This window comes from Mastigoproctus giganteus, chromosome 4 (genome assembly GCF_048544385.1).
Source record: "Mastigoproctus giganteus isolate SK-2022 chromosome 4, ASM4854438v1, whole genome shotgun sequence".
NCBI lineage: Eukaryota > Metazoa > Arthropoda > Arachnida > Uropygi > Thelyphonidae > Mastigoproctus > Mastigoproctus giganteus.
The window spans coordinates 1,749,456-1,765,202 of NC_143578.1; the positions used below are offsets into that span (position 1 = coordinate 1,749,456).

The window sequence follows — 15,747 nt, forward strand, 5'->3', positions numbered from 1 at the left end:
ATGTAGCGCTATATTAGAAATCTGTTAGTTTAGTATAGTATTATCAATTAATCAATAAAATTTATTAATCTTATTAAATTTCATTATCAATTAAATTGTGCTTTTTAATTAATACATATAACGACCTAGATTTTACAAACGTAACATTATAAATTAATAAATATAACTTGACAGGAGATACGAAAGTCATATAACATAACTCGAAGATAATACTCAATACTGAAATATATATATATAGTGTTATAACTTTATTGGGATATAAGTTTAAGGTTATATTTTAGTATTGAAATTGAATCGAAATGATGACTCATTAGCATTAGTAAAGGCATATGAAGCAAGAAAGCAAGCTTATGTAGCATCAGCCAAAAAAAAAAAAAAAAAAACCTCCCATTTCACCCTTCCATTTGTTCCAAATGCCTGTCCAGCTCAGCCTTAAATTTACTTAGGCTATCAACCTCCACAACAAAAGGTGGAAGTCTGTTCCACCAATGAACTACTACTCGCTGGCTAAAGTCAAATTTCGGTACATCTATTCTACAACTGTCTTTCCTCAATTTGAATCTGTGCCCCCTCAAGTTCTTAATCTGAGCAAGAGGAAGAATCCCATCAGCATTCAGCTGCTCAACCCATTCAAGGCCTTATATATACCTCAATCAGATCACTTCACCAGTGCCTACTCTCCAGGCACTGCAATTTGCAGAACTTAAGCCTTTCTGGGTAAGAGCACCCTTTTGTTCCCCTTACCAATCTTGTTGTCCTTTGTACTCTTTATAGCAACTCTACATCCTTCCTAAAATCAGGCCTACAGACCTGTACACAGTACTCTAGGTGTGGCCTGACCATTGCCTTGTATAACGGGATAATTACCTCCCTGTCCCTACTAGCAAAATTCCTATATATCACTGACCCTGTATAAGCAGTTTCTCCTGTTAACAACCACAGACCAGGCTGACAAAAATTCTACCAATGAAACTTGCGGCTTTTTTTCAACATTGACCTCTACTTGTTAAGTAATTCTGCCGTTCTCCTACTCTTATTATCACAGGCGCCAACATGTACAGCATAACAAATGTGGTGGGGGCTGTACCTGTGGGATTCACTCACAATTTAACTCTTGAAAAATTATAAAACAATTTCAAAACTTTACAAGTAGAAATGTATCTATATTTAAGAAGGTACACAGAATCACAGATTTTTATCTTCAAGCAACAATTAATGTCAGTTTGTTATTTTTGAAGTTAAACATCACAGGTTGCTGATGCAAAGTTAAGGTAAGAAATTTTAACTGATCTTATAATTTTCTCATAAAAATTAACTATACACATTTGCTTAAGTTTAAGAAATTTAATTAATTTTTAAGCTGAATTTATTGTTACTGATGCAAATTACATACCAACTGCAGCCATTGCTCCCTGTATTAAATTGGCTTCTTCAACAGCCTTTCCTCTACAATAAGCAGAAAGAATCATCTGTTCTGCTGTCAAGCAATCATCAGCATATGCACAGCCTAATTCTCCAACAGAATGCCCAACTATACCATCTGGAGTAATTCCAAGCTCTTTCAATATGTCTACAAGGGCTACCTGAAAAATTTTAAATATGAAAATTATAATCATATAAATGTAGTTTTCAATGGTTTTAATTTATGATAACTAATCTCCTAAAAATAAATCCAGGATTAGTCCTTTTAAGCTGATAAATATGAAAGTAACATAAAACTATAAAAATATTACTTAAGAAAATGAAAACAAAAAATTGTGCAATTGAAAAAATAAAAGGATATTATTGCACAGAGAAGAATAACTATCTCCTATGCAAACATAAAATGATGTAAGAAGAAAATCTAACAGGCTGCTGGGAACCAATACAAAAGTTTTTAAAGAGAGTGTGACTGTCTGGACACCTCCCTGTAGAAAATATAGGTGCCATTTTTTTAAAGTGACAAATTATCTGATGAAACCAAACATTCATACAAGAATTCACATGCATATGGATGATAATGGATCAATAAAAATAATAAATGAATTAAATGTATACTGCTTCATTTTCCCTATGGGTCCAGATTTCTGATACACCTTGTGCCATCAAGGGTGTGCAAACTTTTTTTGGCTAATAGCCAAATCAGAAAATGCTGTAGGTCACTGGCCACATGAGTCTTTGCAGGATGCAAATCATCACAAGCTGCAAGAATAGTTCCTTACCATTAATTACTCATTTTTCAAAATAGAATTCAATTTTTTTTATCAGTATTTATGTGTATAATTAAATCTTTTTTTTTTAACATTCAATAATTAAAGATGAAAATCAAACAATCATTACATAACACTGACACCATTCTTAGTGCAGTGTATGTTTATGTTGTTATTTGGTTTTTAGGAGCATTAGCAACTAAGGCCATATTGCTCCGGGGATGTGCGGTGGTCATTCCCTGACCTTTCCGCATCCTCCGTACTCCGTATTTGGTGGTGACAGGCTCGAATCCCAGTCTAATCAAGAAGCGTGTGCTACATGCGCAATGTATGATTATAAAAATATTTTTAAATGGTGAGGAAGTACGTTTTTTTTTTTTTTTTTTTGAAAACCCCAAACACGAGAGGTATTAAAACCTATAGTACTTAGTACCGTGCTTGGGTTGGAGGTTGAGAAGATGAAAGAAGATATTTGTTGACATCAGACTTGAACTTCTGGAGACTATAGTTTTCAGGAAATACGTATGAAGGAGGTTGTTCCAGAAAATGGAAGTTGAATGAATAAATCGGAAAGAAGAAAAGTTGGTTCATTGAGTTTGAAGTTGGACAGTAAAAGGGTGTTGACTGGTTGTGGCACGTGCTCAGACACTTAGAAAGAGAGAGCTGGAATTATAGAAGCCAATTCAGACAGAAGAACAGTGTCCATGGAAGTATCTGTAGAAAAGACATGCAGCAGAAACAGTACGTCTATGAGACAGCGAGTGGAGAGACTCTGTTAGAGAGCAGCCATTAATTAACCTAACTGCAATCTTCTGAATGGAATCTAAAAGCCTGAGAGATGTTTTGCGGGCACTGCCCCAGATGTGGGAACAATATTCCATGGTAGGGCAAATTTGCGATTTGTACAGAGTAAACAGCTGTTTGGAAGAAAAGTAACGCCGAGAGCGAAAGAGAAAACCAAGTTTTTTAGATGCATAGGAAGCAACATTTGTAATATGCTGGAGCCAAGAGAGAGATTACAAGTAAGGGTAATCCCCAAAAGAGATATATCATTTTGCCTAGAAATTGGAGTGTCACCAAAGATAAGCATAGAAACAAAAGAATTCTTTTTGTGAGATAGTAGTAGTAGTAGTAGTAGTAGTGGCACTTGATGCAAGAAAGCAAGTGTAGGAGCTTATGCAGCATCAGCCAAAAAAAAAAAAAAAAAAAAAAATCACACCATACCCTCCAAATGCCTGTCCAGTTCCTCCTTAAATTTATTTAACCTATCAACTTCCACAACGACAGATGGAAGTTTGTTCCAGCAATTAACCACCCGCTGGCTAAAGGCAAATTTCCGCACATCTATTCTACATCTATCCTTTCTTAATTTGAACTTATGTCCCCGTAGGTTCGTATTCTGAACAAGTGGGAGAATCCCATCAGAATTCAGCGTGCTCAACCCATTCAAGGCCTTATACACCTCAATCAGATCACCGCGCAGGTGCCTAGTCTCCAGCCACTGCAATTTGCAGAACTTAAGCCTCTCTTGGTAAGAGGATCCCTTCATTCCCCTCACCAATTGTGTTGCTCTTCTCTGTACACGCTCAAGCAAATCTACATCCTTCCTAAAATGAGGCCTCCAGACCTGTACGCAGTACTCAAGGCGTGGCCTGACCATTGCCTTATACAGAGGGACAATCACCTCCTTTTCCCTGCTAGCAAAATTCCTATATATCATTGACAAAACCCCATGACCTGCCCTAGCAGCCTGTCTACATTGCTCAGAAAACTTCATATCTGACTGCACAATTACTCCCAGGTCTTTTTCATTTTCTACCACCTTAAGTGTAGTACCACACAGTTGGTACGTTTCTCTGGGGTTACTTCTACCCATATGTAGTACTTTGCATTTGTCAAGGTTAAACTTCAGTTGCCACTTCTTAGCCCATCTGCCCAAATTATCTAGATCCTGTTGCAGTAGCACACTGCCATTACTGTCATTAACAACCCTGCCAACCTTCGTGTCATCTGCAAACTTCGACATTAAGCCTGATATACCTTCATCAATATCATTGATAAATATACAAAACAACAGTGGACCCAACACCGAACCCTGTGGGACTCCACTAATAACATTAGTCCACGAAGAGCAGCACCCATTGATTACCACCCTCTGTCTTCTCCCACTTAACCATCCTTTTATCCATTGTAGCAACTTACCCTTAATACCATTCTGCTCCAATTTGTACAGTAGTCTTCCATGCGCAACAGTGTCAAAAGCTATCCTGAAATCCAAGTATATGATATCAAAATTATTTTTTGCATCCAGTTCCTTTGTGACCACATCATAATAACCAATCAAATTTGTCAGACAAGACTTTCCCTTAACAAACCCATGCTGTGTCTGAATTATTGCTGCAGTCTTGTCTAGATGATCCTGCAATGCATCTTTAACCAGTGACTCCATTATTTTACCCGGAACAGAAGTTAAACTAACTGGTCTGTAATTACTCGTGTCACCCTTCGAACCTCCTTTGTGAATTGGGGATACATTTGCACATCTCCAGTCCGTGGGAACCTCCCCTGAATCCAAGGATGCTCTCATAATTATGGCTAAGGGTTTGCTTAGTTGCTTTGCCGCCTCCTTTAATATAACTGGATAGATCCCATCCACCCCAGGTGCCTTTCTTATGTTTAACTTCAACAATTTCTCCTCCACTTTGCTCTCAGTTATTACAAAATCATTAAGCACACTGCTACAATTTGATAACCTTCTTCCATTTTCAAACTGTAATAATTCCTCACGTGTGAATGTAGATGCAAAATACTCATTCAGTTTGTTTGCTATCTGAGCAGGATCATCAACAGTCGAACCATCGATGTCAAGTGGACCAATCATATTCATCCCCTTCCTTTTAGAGTTTATATAAGTAAAGAAATCCTTGCTGTTTTTCTTAGCATCTTTTGCCAAAGATTTCTCGTAATCCGCCTTTGCCTGCCGAACCTCCTTTGTGACCTGATTACAGACTAGCTTATATCTCCTACAGGCTTCTGCGTCGCCTGATAATTTATATGCATCCCATGCATTTTTCTTCTCTGACACGAGTCTCATTAGTTCATTTGATAACCATTTAGGCCTAAACCTTGAACAATATTTCTTCATCGGTATGAAAAGTCTAGTAGCTTCCACGATTAATTCCTTGAATGCTTCCCACTTAGAATTTACTGTTTGTAACATCGTCAGTTGATCCCACTGTACAGAATTTAAAAACTGTCTGAGACCACTGTACTCCCCTTTACGGAAGCAAAAACCCTTTCCTTTACCCCTGACGGTAGTTACCTCTTTGAGTAAATCCCACTTCAGCACACTGTGATCACTGCCACCTAGTGGTTCCTTTATCTGCAAATTCTTAATACACGAATGATCACTGCTGATAACCAGATCAAGAGTATTACTTTCTCTGGTTGCCTCTCGAACATGCTGCTGCAGAAAACAATCATCCAATAAATCCACAAAAGTCTGACTAGTGTGTGAGTGACCAACCCACAAGTTCCAGTCAATATCTGGGAAGTTAAAATCCCCCATTATAAGACATTCTGATTTACTGACCCACTCTATTTCTCTGTACAATTGTTCATTGTACTCATTCGAGTCATTAGGCCTATAACACACTCCTACTCTTATTTTTGCTTTCGCAGTGCTTATGTCACACCAAACTGACTCAACAGTGCACTGTCCATCTATATCAACTGGATGCACTTCTTTTGATTTTATGTTTTTCTTAATTAACAGCATAACACCTCCTCCCTTTCTGTCCTGTCTATCCTTTCTGTACACATTGTACTCCCCAAATTCCAGTTCTGCATTCCTTATATCTTTGTGACACCACGTCTCTGCTATCCCAACAATATCCGCCTTTGATGTCTTGACCAACACTTCAAATTCATCAAATTTATTTACTATACTTCTAGCATTGCTATACATGCAAGCATACATGCTCCTATGCCTATTCCTTGTTACCCTAACACATCCCATATACCCAACTATTCCATGATGACTGCCATCCGTCCCTGAAACCCCCAACACCCCTCGCTCCAGGTCGCTTCTTATTCTAATAGAAGTTGTGCAAGAATCACCTTCACCTCTGCCTGCGGTTACTGTTAAACTATTAGTCTTTGTATCCCCCCAAGCTAGCAGTTTTCCGACCCACCTAACACTGCCTCGATAGCATCAGCAAATATTCTTGCACCCTTTCTATTTAAGTGTATCCCATCCCTGTAGAAGCAGTCTCTCCTGTTAACAAGTACAGTCCAGGCTGAAAAAAATTCTACCCCTTCAGCCTTGCACAATCTTTCCAGGGCCGAATTGATCGACAAGGCTCTCATCATATACTCCCTCCTATCGTGTCTGGGCAGAATTGCAGACACTTTCAAATGCAACCCTAATTCTCGGCTTTTTTTCAACAGTGACCTGTACTTGTTGAGTAATTCTGCCGGTCTCCTACTCTTAATATCATTAGTGCCAACGTGTACAACTATATCACCTTTTGTGCCCTTGAAAGATGATATCCGCTCTACAACGTCATCAACCTTTGCCCCTGGCAGACATACCCTGGTCCTGTTCCACCTATCCTTTTTACATAGCATGTTCCCCGTTTCCCTGACAATAGAGTCACCAACAACTAATAGTTCCTGTGGGACCAGCGCATTCTGCCTTGGGGGTTGCCGCTGTGTTGCGTGATGACCAAGTGCAAGCTCTGGCGTTGATGTGGGCAGCTGAGAGCTTGATGGGCCCCTCAATTTATTTCCTTCGAGGGCATCCACCCTGTCCTTCAAACTCTCATATAGGCCCATAACAACGCTGAGTTGTCGCCTGATTTCCTTACACTCCTTACATCGCGCACACAGAAAGACATCCCCCATGGCAATATCATGTTCCGTTCCAGAGAGTTCGGCAAACATTTCACAAGCTGCACATTTTTTTAGGCTGTGACGCGTTGGAGAATCGCCCCCCTCAGTTCTCCCCCGAGTCACAACACTCCTGCCACTTTGTGCCCGTTGCTTTGCTGCTCTAGTTCGGGGCATGGTAGTTTAAATTAATAAAATCAATAAATTAAATGTCAGTAGTATTTGAATAGAAACTATGAAATAGAAACAGTGAAGCGTATGACTATATAATTATGCGTTAGAGCTACCTAGCTACCTCAATTAAAAAATTTGAATTCCCTACAAAAACTTTGAATTCCCTATATACAAAAACAATGGCTACAAAAATCGAACAAAAATAACGGTTTTACCTATCGTAAGTAAAATCCACAAAAACTCTTTATCTAAATTAAAATAAAAAATAACCAGCGTAACTATAACTATATGACTACGTATTAAGTACAATATAAAACAACAATCATGTAAATAAAAGGCAAACATTTATCGTTTTTGCGGAGCTTGTAACTGACAGCTGTAACTTTTAAATAGAGTCAGCGCCCTCTCAAGACGGAGAGGGCGCTGACTCAAGATATAAGACAAGACGGAGTTTTAGAAGGATTGAAATCAACTAAGTTGTCTTTGCCCCACTGGAGAATTACCTGGAGATCGGCATTTCAGGAATTGATAGCGGATATTTGAAAAGTTGAAGTTGATTGAGCAGGGTAACATTTCTCAAAATGGAAAGTGGAATGCAACGTGATATCATCAGCAAAACATTGGAGAGGATTTTCAGTCAATGGAAGAAGGTCATTAATATACAAGAGGAAAAGAGTGGCAGAAAGAACTGAACCTTGGGGGGCACCAGCATTAGTGAAAAAGTTAGAAGACAGAGAGCCATCTACCATCACCCTCAGTGAGCGATCAGAGAGAAAACTGGATAACCAATTGCAAAAAAACGGTCCGCAAACCTTTATGCCAAACATGATCGAAAGCCTTTGAGATGTCAAGAGCAACTGCTTGTTTCACCAAAATTATCCATTGAATTTGTCCATAGAGGGGTTTTTATTTGGTTTATAGGAGCATTAGCAACTAAGGCCATATTGCTCCGGGATATGCGGTGGTCATTCCCTGACCTTTCTGCATCCTACATATTTGGTGGCGACAGGCTCGAACCCCGGTCTAATCAAGAAGTGTGTGCTACACACTGCTGCTCCTTCCCACTTGGCTACGGAGGTGCCTCCATAGAGGTGTAACAAGCCAAAACATCACCAATGGTTTGACACTGACGGAATCCATACTGGCGGTCGTTGAACAGACAGAAGGTTTCTAGGTAGTTTAAGAGCTGGCTGTTAATTGATTTCTCCATTATTTTGAAAGAGTAGAAGTAATTGCAATGGGACAATAAGGGAGGGACTTGTCACCCTTTTTAAGCACTGGCTGGATATGAGTAAATTTCCAAGTTGAAGGAAAAACACCTTTGGAATAAGAAAGTGAAAAAAGGCGGCAAAGAATAGGATTAAGTTCAGGAGCACATGTTTGAGAACAAGTGGAGAAATGCCATCAGGACTTGAAGCTTTCATAGCATCGACATTCGGCAAAATCCTTCTGACATCCTTTTGACGGAAGAGGAGGCATTGAATGGAGGACAATAAGAGGCATGGAATAGAGCTTGTAGGGAATGGTGGGAGGTGTTTTACCAAGATCACTGATACAGGAGTTGGAAGAAAAATGGGATGCTAGCAGGCCAGTTTTATCTTTGATTGAAATGATAACAGAACCATCTGGTTTTGACAGAGATGGGAGGGGAGATGAGCAAAAGTTGTGGCCAATAGTTTTGGAAAGAGACCAGAGTGCTCGGCTACCATTACAGCAGGCAACAAGTTTTATACTCTAAGCCTGTACAAAATCAAGTTTGGACTGATTAATAACTGCTTTACAATTGTTGCGAGCTTTCGTGTAGGCAGAAAATAAATCTGAAGATTTCGAAAGAAGCCAATTATGATATGCAACGTTCTTCTCTTGAACAGCCTTAGCACATTTATTGGAAAACCAAGGTTTAGATAAAGGACGAGATTTTAAAGTGGAGTGTGGAATAGATTATTCCATTCTGGCAAGAATAATTTCACTAACACGATCTGAGCAAACGTTGACATCAGAAGTTTTGAAACAGTAATCCAACCAAGGGAAAAAAGAAAAGAAATCTTGCAGGTCATCCCATTTTGTATTCTTGTAATGCCAAACAATATGAGGTTGGGAATAACCATGAGAAAAAAGCATTAGCAAATGCACATAATGCAAGAAATCTTATCCATAGTTTTGCCGATGACAGCACATTACATTCCACTTTCCATTTTGAGAAACCTTACCCTGCTTAATCAGCTTGAACTTCTGGAATATCTGCTACCAATTCCTGAAATGCCGATCTCCAGGTAATTCTTCAGTGGGGCAAAGACAATTTAATTGATTTCAATCCTTCTAAAACTCAGCCTTGTCTTATATCTCGCAATTCTTCTGCTTATCTTTGGTGACACTCCGATTTCTAGGCAAAATGATATATCTCTTCTGGGGATTACCCTGACTTCTAGTCTCTCTTGGCACAAGCACATTACAAATACTGCTTCCTCTACATCTAAAAAACTTGGTTTTCTCTTTCGCTCTTAGCTTTACTTTTCTCCCAAACAATGGAAATACAAATCTGTACAAATTCGGCCCTGGAAAGATTGTGCAAGGCTCAAGGGGTAGAATTTTTTTCAGCCTGGGCTGTACTTGTTAACAGGAGAGATTGCTTCTACAGGGATGGGATACACTTAAATAGAAATGGTGCAAGAATATTTGCTGACGCTATCGAGGCAGTGTTAGGTGGGTCGGTAAACTGCTAGCTTGGGGGGGAGACAAAGACTAATAGATTAACAGTAGCCACTGGCAGAGGTGAAAGAGATTCTTGCACGGCTTCTATTGGAATGAGCAGAAGCCTGAAAAACATGATGCAGGATATTTCAGAGACTGCTGGGAGTCATTGCGGTACAAGTAAACACATGGGTTGTGTTAGGGTAGCTAAGAATAGGAAGAGGTGCATGTATACTTGCGTGTACACCAATGCTAGGAGTTTAGAAAATAAATTTGATGAATTTGAGGTATTGCTCAAAACATCAAAAGCAGATATAGTTGGGATATCAGAGACGTGGTGTCACACAGATATAAGGAATGCAGAACTGGAATTTGGGGAGTACAACGTCTACAGAAAGGATAGACTGGATAGGAAGGGAGGAGGGGTTATGCTATTAGTTAAGAAATACATAAAATCCAAGGAAGTGAAGCCAGTGGACATCGCTGGAGAGTGCAACGTCGAATCAGTTTCGTGTGACATAAGCATTGGGAGATCAAAATTGAGAGTAGGAGTGTGCTATAGGCCTAATGACTCTGATGAGTATGATAAGAAACTGTACAGGGAAATAGAGTGGGCAAGTCAATCAAAGAGTCTTATATAATGGGAGATTTTAATTTCCCAGATATTGACTGGAATTTGGGGGCTAGTCACTCACACACTAGCAAGGCTTTTGTGGATTTATTGGACAATTGTTTTCTACATCAGCATGTACGGGAGACAACTAGAGGGAGGAATACTCTTGATTTGATTATCAGTAGTGATTCTTCATGCATTAAGAATCTGCAGATAAATGAACCACTAGGTGGCAGTGATCACAGTGTGCTGAAGTGGGATTTACTCAAAGAGGTAACCACCATTAGGGGTAAAGGGAAGGATTATTGCTTTTGTAAAGGCGACTACGATGGACTGAAACAGTATTTAAATTCTATACAGTGGGACCAACTGATGAAGTTACTAACAGCAAATGCAAAATGGGAAGCATTCAAAGAACTTATCTTTGAAGCTACTAGGCTTTACATACCAACTAAGAAATTTTGTTCAAGGTTTAGGCCTAAATGGATGTCAGATGAACTAATGAGGCATATGGCAGAGAAGAAACATGCATGGGATACATACAAATTAACACATGACACAGAAGCCTATGATAGATACAAGTTGATCTGTAAACAAGTTACAAAGGAGGTTAGGCAGGCGAAGGCAGATTACGAGAAATCTTTGGCAAGGGATGCAAAGAGAAACAGCAAAGAATTCTTTACTTATGTAAACTCTAGAAGGAAGGGGATGAATCAGATTGGTCCACTTGATATCGATGGGTCAACTGTTGATGATCCTGCTCAGGTAACTAACAAACTAAATGAATGTTTTGCATCGACATTCACACATGAGGAGTTATTTAGTGAGGGGAAAGCCAGAGGTGTATTCAACTCTAGCAGTAAGCTAGAGAATCTTGTAATAACTGAGAGTAAAGTGGAGGAGAAATTGTTGAAGATAAACACAAGAAAGGCACCCGGGGTGGATGGGATCTATCCAGTTATATTAAAGGAGGCAGCAGAGGAAGTAAGCAAACCCTTAGCCATAATTACGAGAGCTTCCTTGGACTCAGGGGCGGTACCCACAGACTGGAGATGTGCAAATGTGATCCCAATTCACAAAGGAGGATCAAAGGCTGACACAAGTAACAATAGACCTGTGAGTTTAACTTCTGTTCCAGGAAAATTAATGGAGGCACTAGTTAAAGAAGCACTGCAGGATCATTTAGACAAGACTTCAGTTATAGCTTGGACACAGTATGGTTTTGTTAAGGGGAAGTCTTGCCTGACCAATTTGATTGGATACTATGATGCAGTCACAAAAGAACTGGAATAACTTTGATATTATATACTTGGATCTTAAAAACGCTTTTGATACTGTTGCACATGGAAGACTGCTGCACAAATTGGAGCAGTGTGGCATGGAGGCAAATTGCTGCTGTGGATAAAGGGGTGGCTGAGGGGGAGAAGACAGAGAGTGGTAATCAATGGACACTGCTCGTCGTGGACTAATGTTATTAGTGGAGTCCCTCAGGGCTCAGTGTTGGTTCCATTATTGTTTTCTGTATTCATAAATGATATTGATGATGGTATATCAAGCTTAATGTTGAAGTTTGCAGACGATACAAAGGTAGGCAGGGTTCTCAAGGACACTACTGACACTATGCTGCTGAAACAGGATCTGGAAAGGTTGAGCAGATGGGCTGAGAGGTGGCAAATGAAGTTCAACATTGACAAATGTAAAGTATTACACATGGGAAACAGCAACCCCAGAGCAACGTATCAACTCTGTGGTACTACACTGACAGTGGTAGAGAATGAAAGGGACCTGGGGGTGGTTGTGCAAGCAGATATGAAGTTCTCTGAGCAGTGCAGACGGGCTGCAAGAGTAGTTCATGGTGTATTGTCAATGATACATAGGAATTTTTCCAGCAGGGATAAGGAGGTGATTATTCCCTTGTATAAGGCAATGGTCAGGCCACACCTAGAGTACTGTATACAGCTCTGAAGGCCTCATTTCAAGAAGGATGTAGAGCTGCTGGAGCGAGTACAGAGAAGGGCAACAAGATTAGTGAATGGAACAAAGGGGTGCTCTTACGAAGAAAGGCTTAAGTTTTGCAAATTACAGTGTCTGGAGACTAGGCACCAGCGAGGTGATCTGACATAGGTGTATAAAGCCTTGAATGGTTTGAGCATGCTCAATGCTGATGGGATTCTTCCTCTAGCTCAGAATAATCACCTGAGAGGGCATAAATTCAAATTGAGGAAAGACAAATGTAGGATAGACGTGCGGAAATTTGCCTTTAGCCAGCGGGTGGTAGGTTGGTTGGTGGAACAGACGTCCATCCCTTGTCGTGGAAGTTGATAGCCTAAATAAGTTTAAGGCTCAGCTGAACAGGTATTTTGAACGAACAGAGGGGTGAAATGGAAGTGTTTTTTTTTTTTTTTTTTTTTGGCTGATGCTGCATAAGCTTGCTTTCTTGCATCAAATGCCTCTACTAATGCTAATGCTAAATCACAAATTCACACTACCATGGAATATAGTTCCCACATCTGGGACGGTGACCCCAAAACCTCTCTCAGGCTTCTAGATTCCATTCAGAAGAGGGCAGTTAGGTTAATTAATGACTCCTCTCTAACAGAGTCTCTCCACTCTCTGTCTCACAGACTTACTGTTCCATGGGTACTGTCCTTCTGATTTGGCTTCTATAATTCTCTCTCTCTCTCTCTCTCTCTCTCTCTCTCTCTCTCTCTCTCTCTCTCTCTCTCTCTCTCAAAACAGTCTGAACACGTGCTCTCACCAACCAACATCCATTTACTGTCCAACTTCAAACTCACTGAACCAACTTTTTATCTTCCTCGTTTATTCATTCATTGAACTTCCGTTTTCTGGAACAACCTTCCTTCATATGTATTTCCTGAAAATTACAGTCTACAGAAGTTCAAGTCTAATGTCAACAATTATATTCTTTCATCGTCTCAACCTCCAACCCAAGCACGGTACTAAGTACTGTAGGATCTAATACCTCTCGTGTTTGGGGTTTTCATAAAAAAAAATAATAATAATAAATAAATAAGGCAGTATACTTGTAAGGTAGTATTCACTAAGCAATTTGTATTTTAGCATAAATATTTAAATGGACTGTGTAAGCTAATGGCATCCTTATATTTGCGCAGATGACATATAGACACACAACGGGACATAAATTTATGAAAAAGAAACAGTTGCAGGACAGATGTGCAAAAATTTTCTTTCAGCCAAAGTCACTGATCGTTGGAACATCTGGTATTGTGGAAGTGGGTAATTTGAATAAATTTAAGGAAAAATTAGACATATTATTAGAGGCGATGGGGAGATGAGGTGAGTAACTTTTTTTTTTCTTTTTTTTGATGCTGCTGTATAAGCTTGCTTTCTTGCAGCATTTGTCACTACTATTAATAACAATAATAACATTTTCAGGGAAAAGTGCATATGGTTTGTTTGTTATTTGGTTTTTAGGAGCATTAGCAACTAAGGCCATATTGCTCCGTGAATATGCAGTAGTCATTCCTGACCTTTTCGTATCCTCCGTATTTGGTGGTGACGGGCTCGAACCCCGGTCTAATCAAGAAGCATGTGCTACGCACTGCTGCTCCTTCCCACCTGGCTACGGAGGCACCTTCATGCATATGGTATTTGAATATATTAAATATATTCAGTTAACAATTAAATTAAAATAAACATGACTATATGAGCTAAACCAGTAATTATTCTTATTCACAACTGAATAAACTTAAGTTACTGCATACCTGAACAGCTGCAATTGAAACAAAAGAAGGGATTACACTTCGTTCTTTTTTGATAGCCAGCTCATCCTTTTCCAAAAGAATTTTTTTCAAGTCAATACCATGGAGTTTCAAAACTTCTGCAGAATGATTAATTGAATTAGCAAAAACTTCTAATTTCATCAGATCACGGGCCATTGCAGGCCACTGGGAACCCATTCCAGTAAATATGTACCAAACTGGCCTTTTTTCTGGTAACACAAGCTGGAAAAGATAATATATTCAGAAGAATATTATTTACAAACATTATACATTTAAATTTTTTGAAATTTAAAATAAGCTAAATAACAGTTTTATGATTTGGATGTTGCCTTCCCTTCATATTTTGATGTCATGAAATTAGTTACTTAAAACAAGAATGATTTTATTTCAAACTTAATATAACTTCATTCCTGTCAACTTTTACAACTCAATCCAAAAAAAAAAAAAAAAAAAAAACTAAACTCAATACAAATCTATGCGTATTTCCAACCCAGAAAAGAGTAAAACAGTATTCTCGAATTATTCTTCCAAATTATTAATTTTTTAGGTACCATATATTGGTTGAAGGCAAGAGAGACACCAGTTGATGCATATGTTTGGAGCAATTTAAAACAAATAAGTTAAATAACAGATGCCAATTCAGAAGAACAGTATCCACAGAATATCTGTGGACACTTTTCTTCTGTATTGGAAACAATGTCTGGTGATGGAATGAGGCTAGTCTTGTAAGACAGGGACTGTTAATTAGCTTGACTATTTTCCTACAGAGTCTAGGTCTAATTTAAAACAGGTTCTGGGGACACATGTGAAAAATTCCAAGGTATAGTAGGCTTGTGATTTGTAGAGTCAACAGGTATTTAAAATAAAAGTAACATAGAGGACAAAGAAAAAGCCTACATTTTTTTTTTTTTTTTGATACACAGAAGCAATATTTGTAATTGTTTATGCTAAAAATGGTGAGAAGTCTGGATTGATCCCTAGTAAAGATATGCATTCTTCTGCTCCATCTTTCCTCTTCACAAAAGAAATGTAAAAATTTTTTATTCCCAAGTTTATGACATCTAGTCTGATTTCAGGTGAGCTGCATGTTCCAAATAATTTTTCAAAGGACAAACATTTATAAGAATTAACCTTAGAAACATTTTAATAAAACTAAACACCTATACAAGGGAGCAATGAATTACAAAAACAAAAAACATGGAGATGCCTCTACTATCTATTAGACATTAGAGGCATATCCATGAAAACAAAAAAATGAAACAAAAGCCAGTGTATAAGCTAGACAAAATAATCTTAGCAGATGACATAAGTTTTTGCTGCTAAATATGAGCAAAGTCACAGGCTCTCTAGTGGTAACTATCAATAAATCTAATATGTTCTGACTTGAAAAATATAGCATATGTTTATCAGAAAAACCATAATATAA

The 15,747-nt window shown here is 38.7% G+C and overlaps 1 protein-coding gene across 1 annotated transcript in view; it reads right to left on the minus strand.

Annotated features, from left to right (window-relative positions):
• The window catches only part of FASN1 (Fatty acid synthase 1), a 371,433-nt gene that overhangs the window by 237,971 nt on the left and 117,715 nt on the right, over window positions 1-15,747 (minus strand). The window contains exons 9-10 of the mRNA XM_090372546.1: window positions 14,304-14,543; window positions 1,394-1,583 (exon numbers count right to left, since the gene is read on the minus strand). Of these exons, the coding sequence (XP_090228672.1) occupies window positions 1,394-1,583; window positions 14,304-14,543 (430 nt within the window). The remainder of the gene's footprint in view (window positions 1-1,393; window positions 1,584-14,303; window positions 14,544-15,747) is intronic.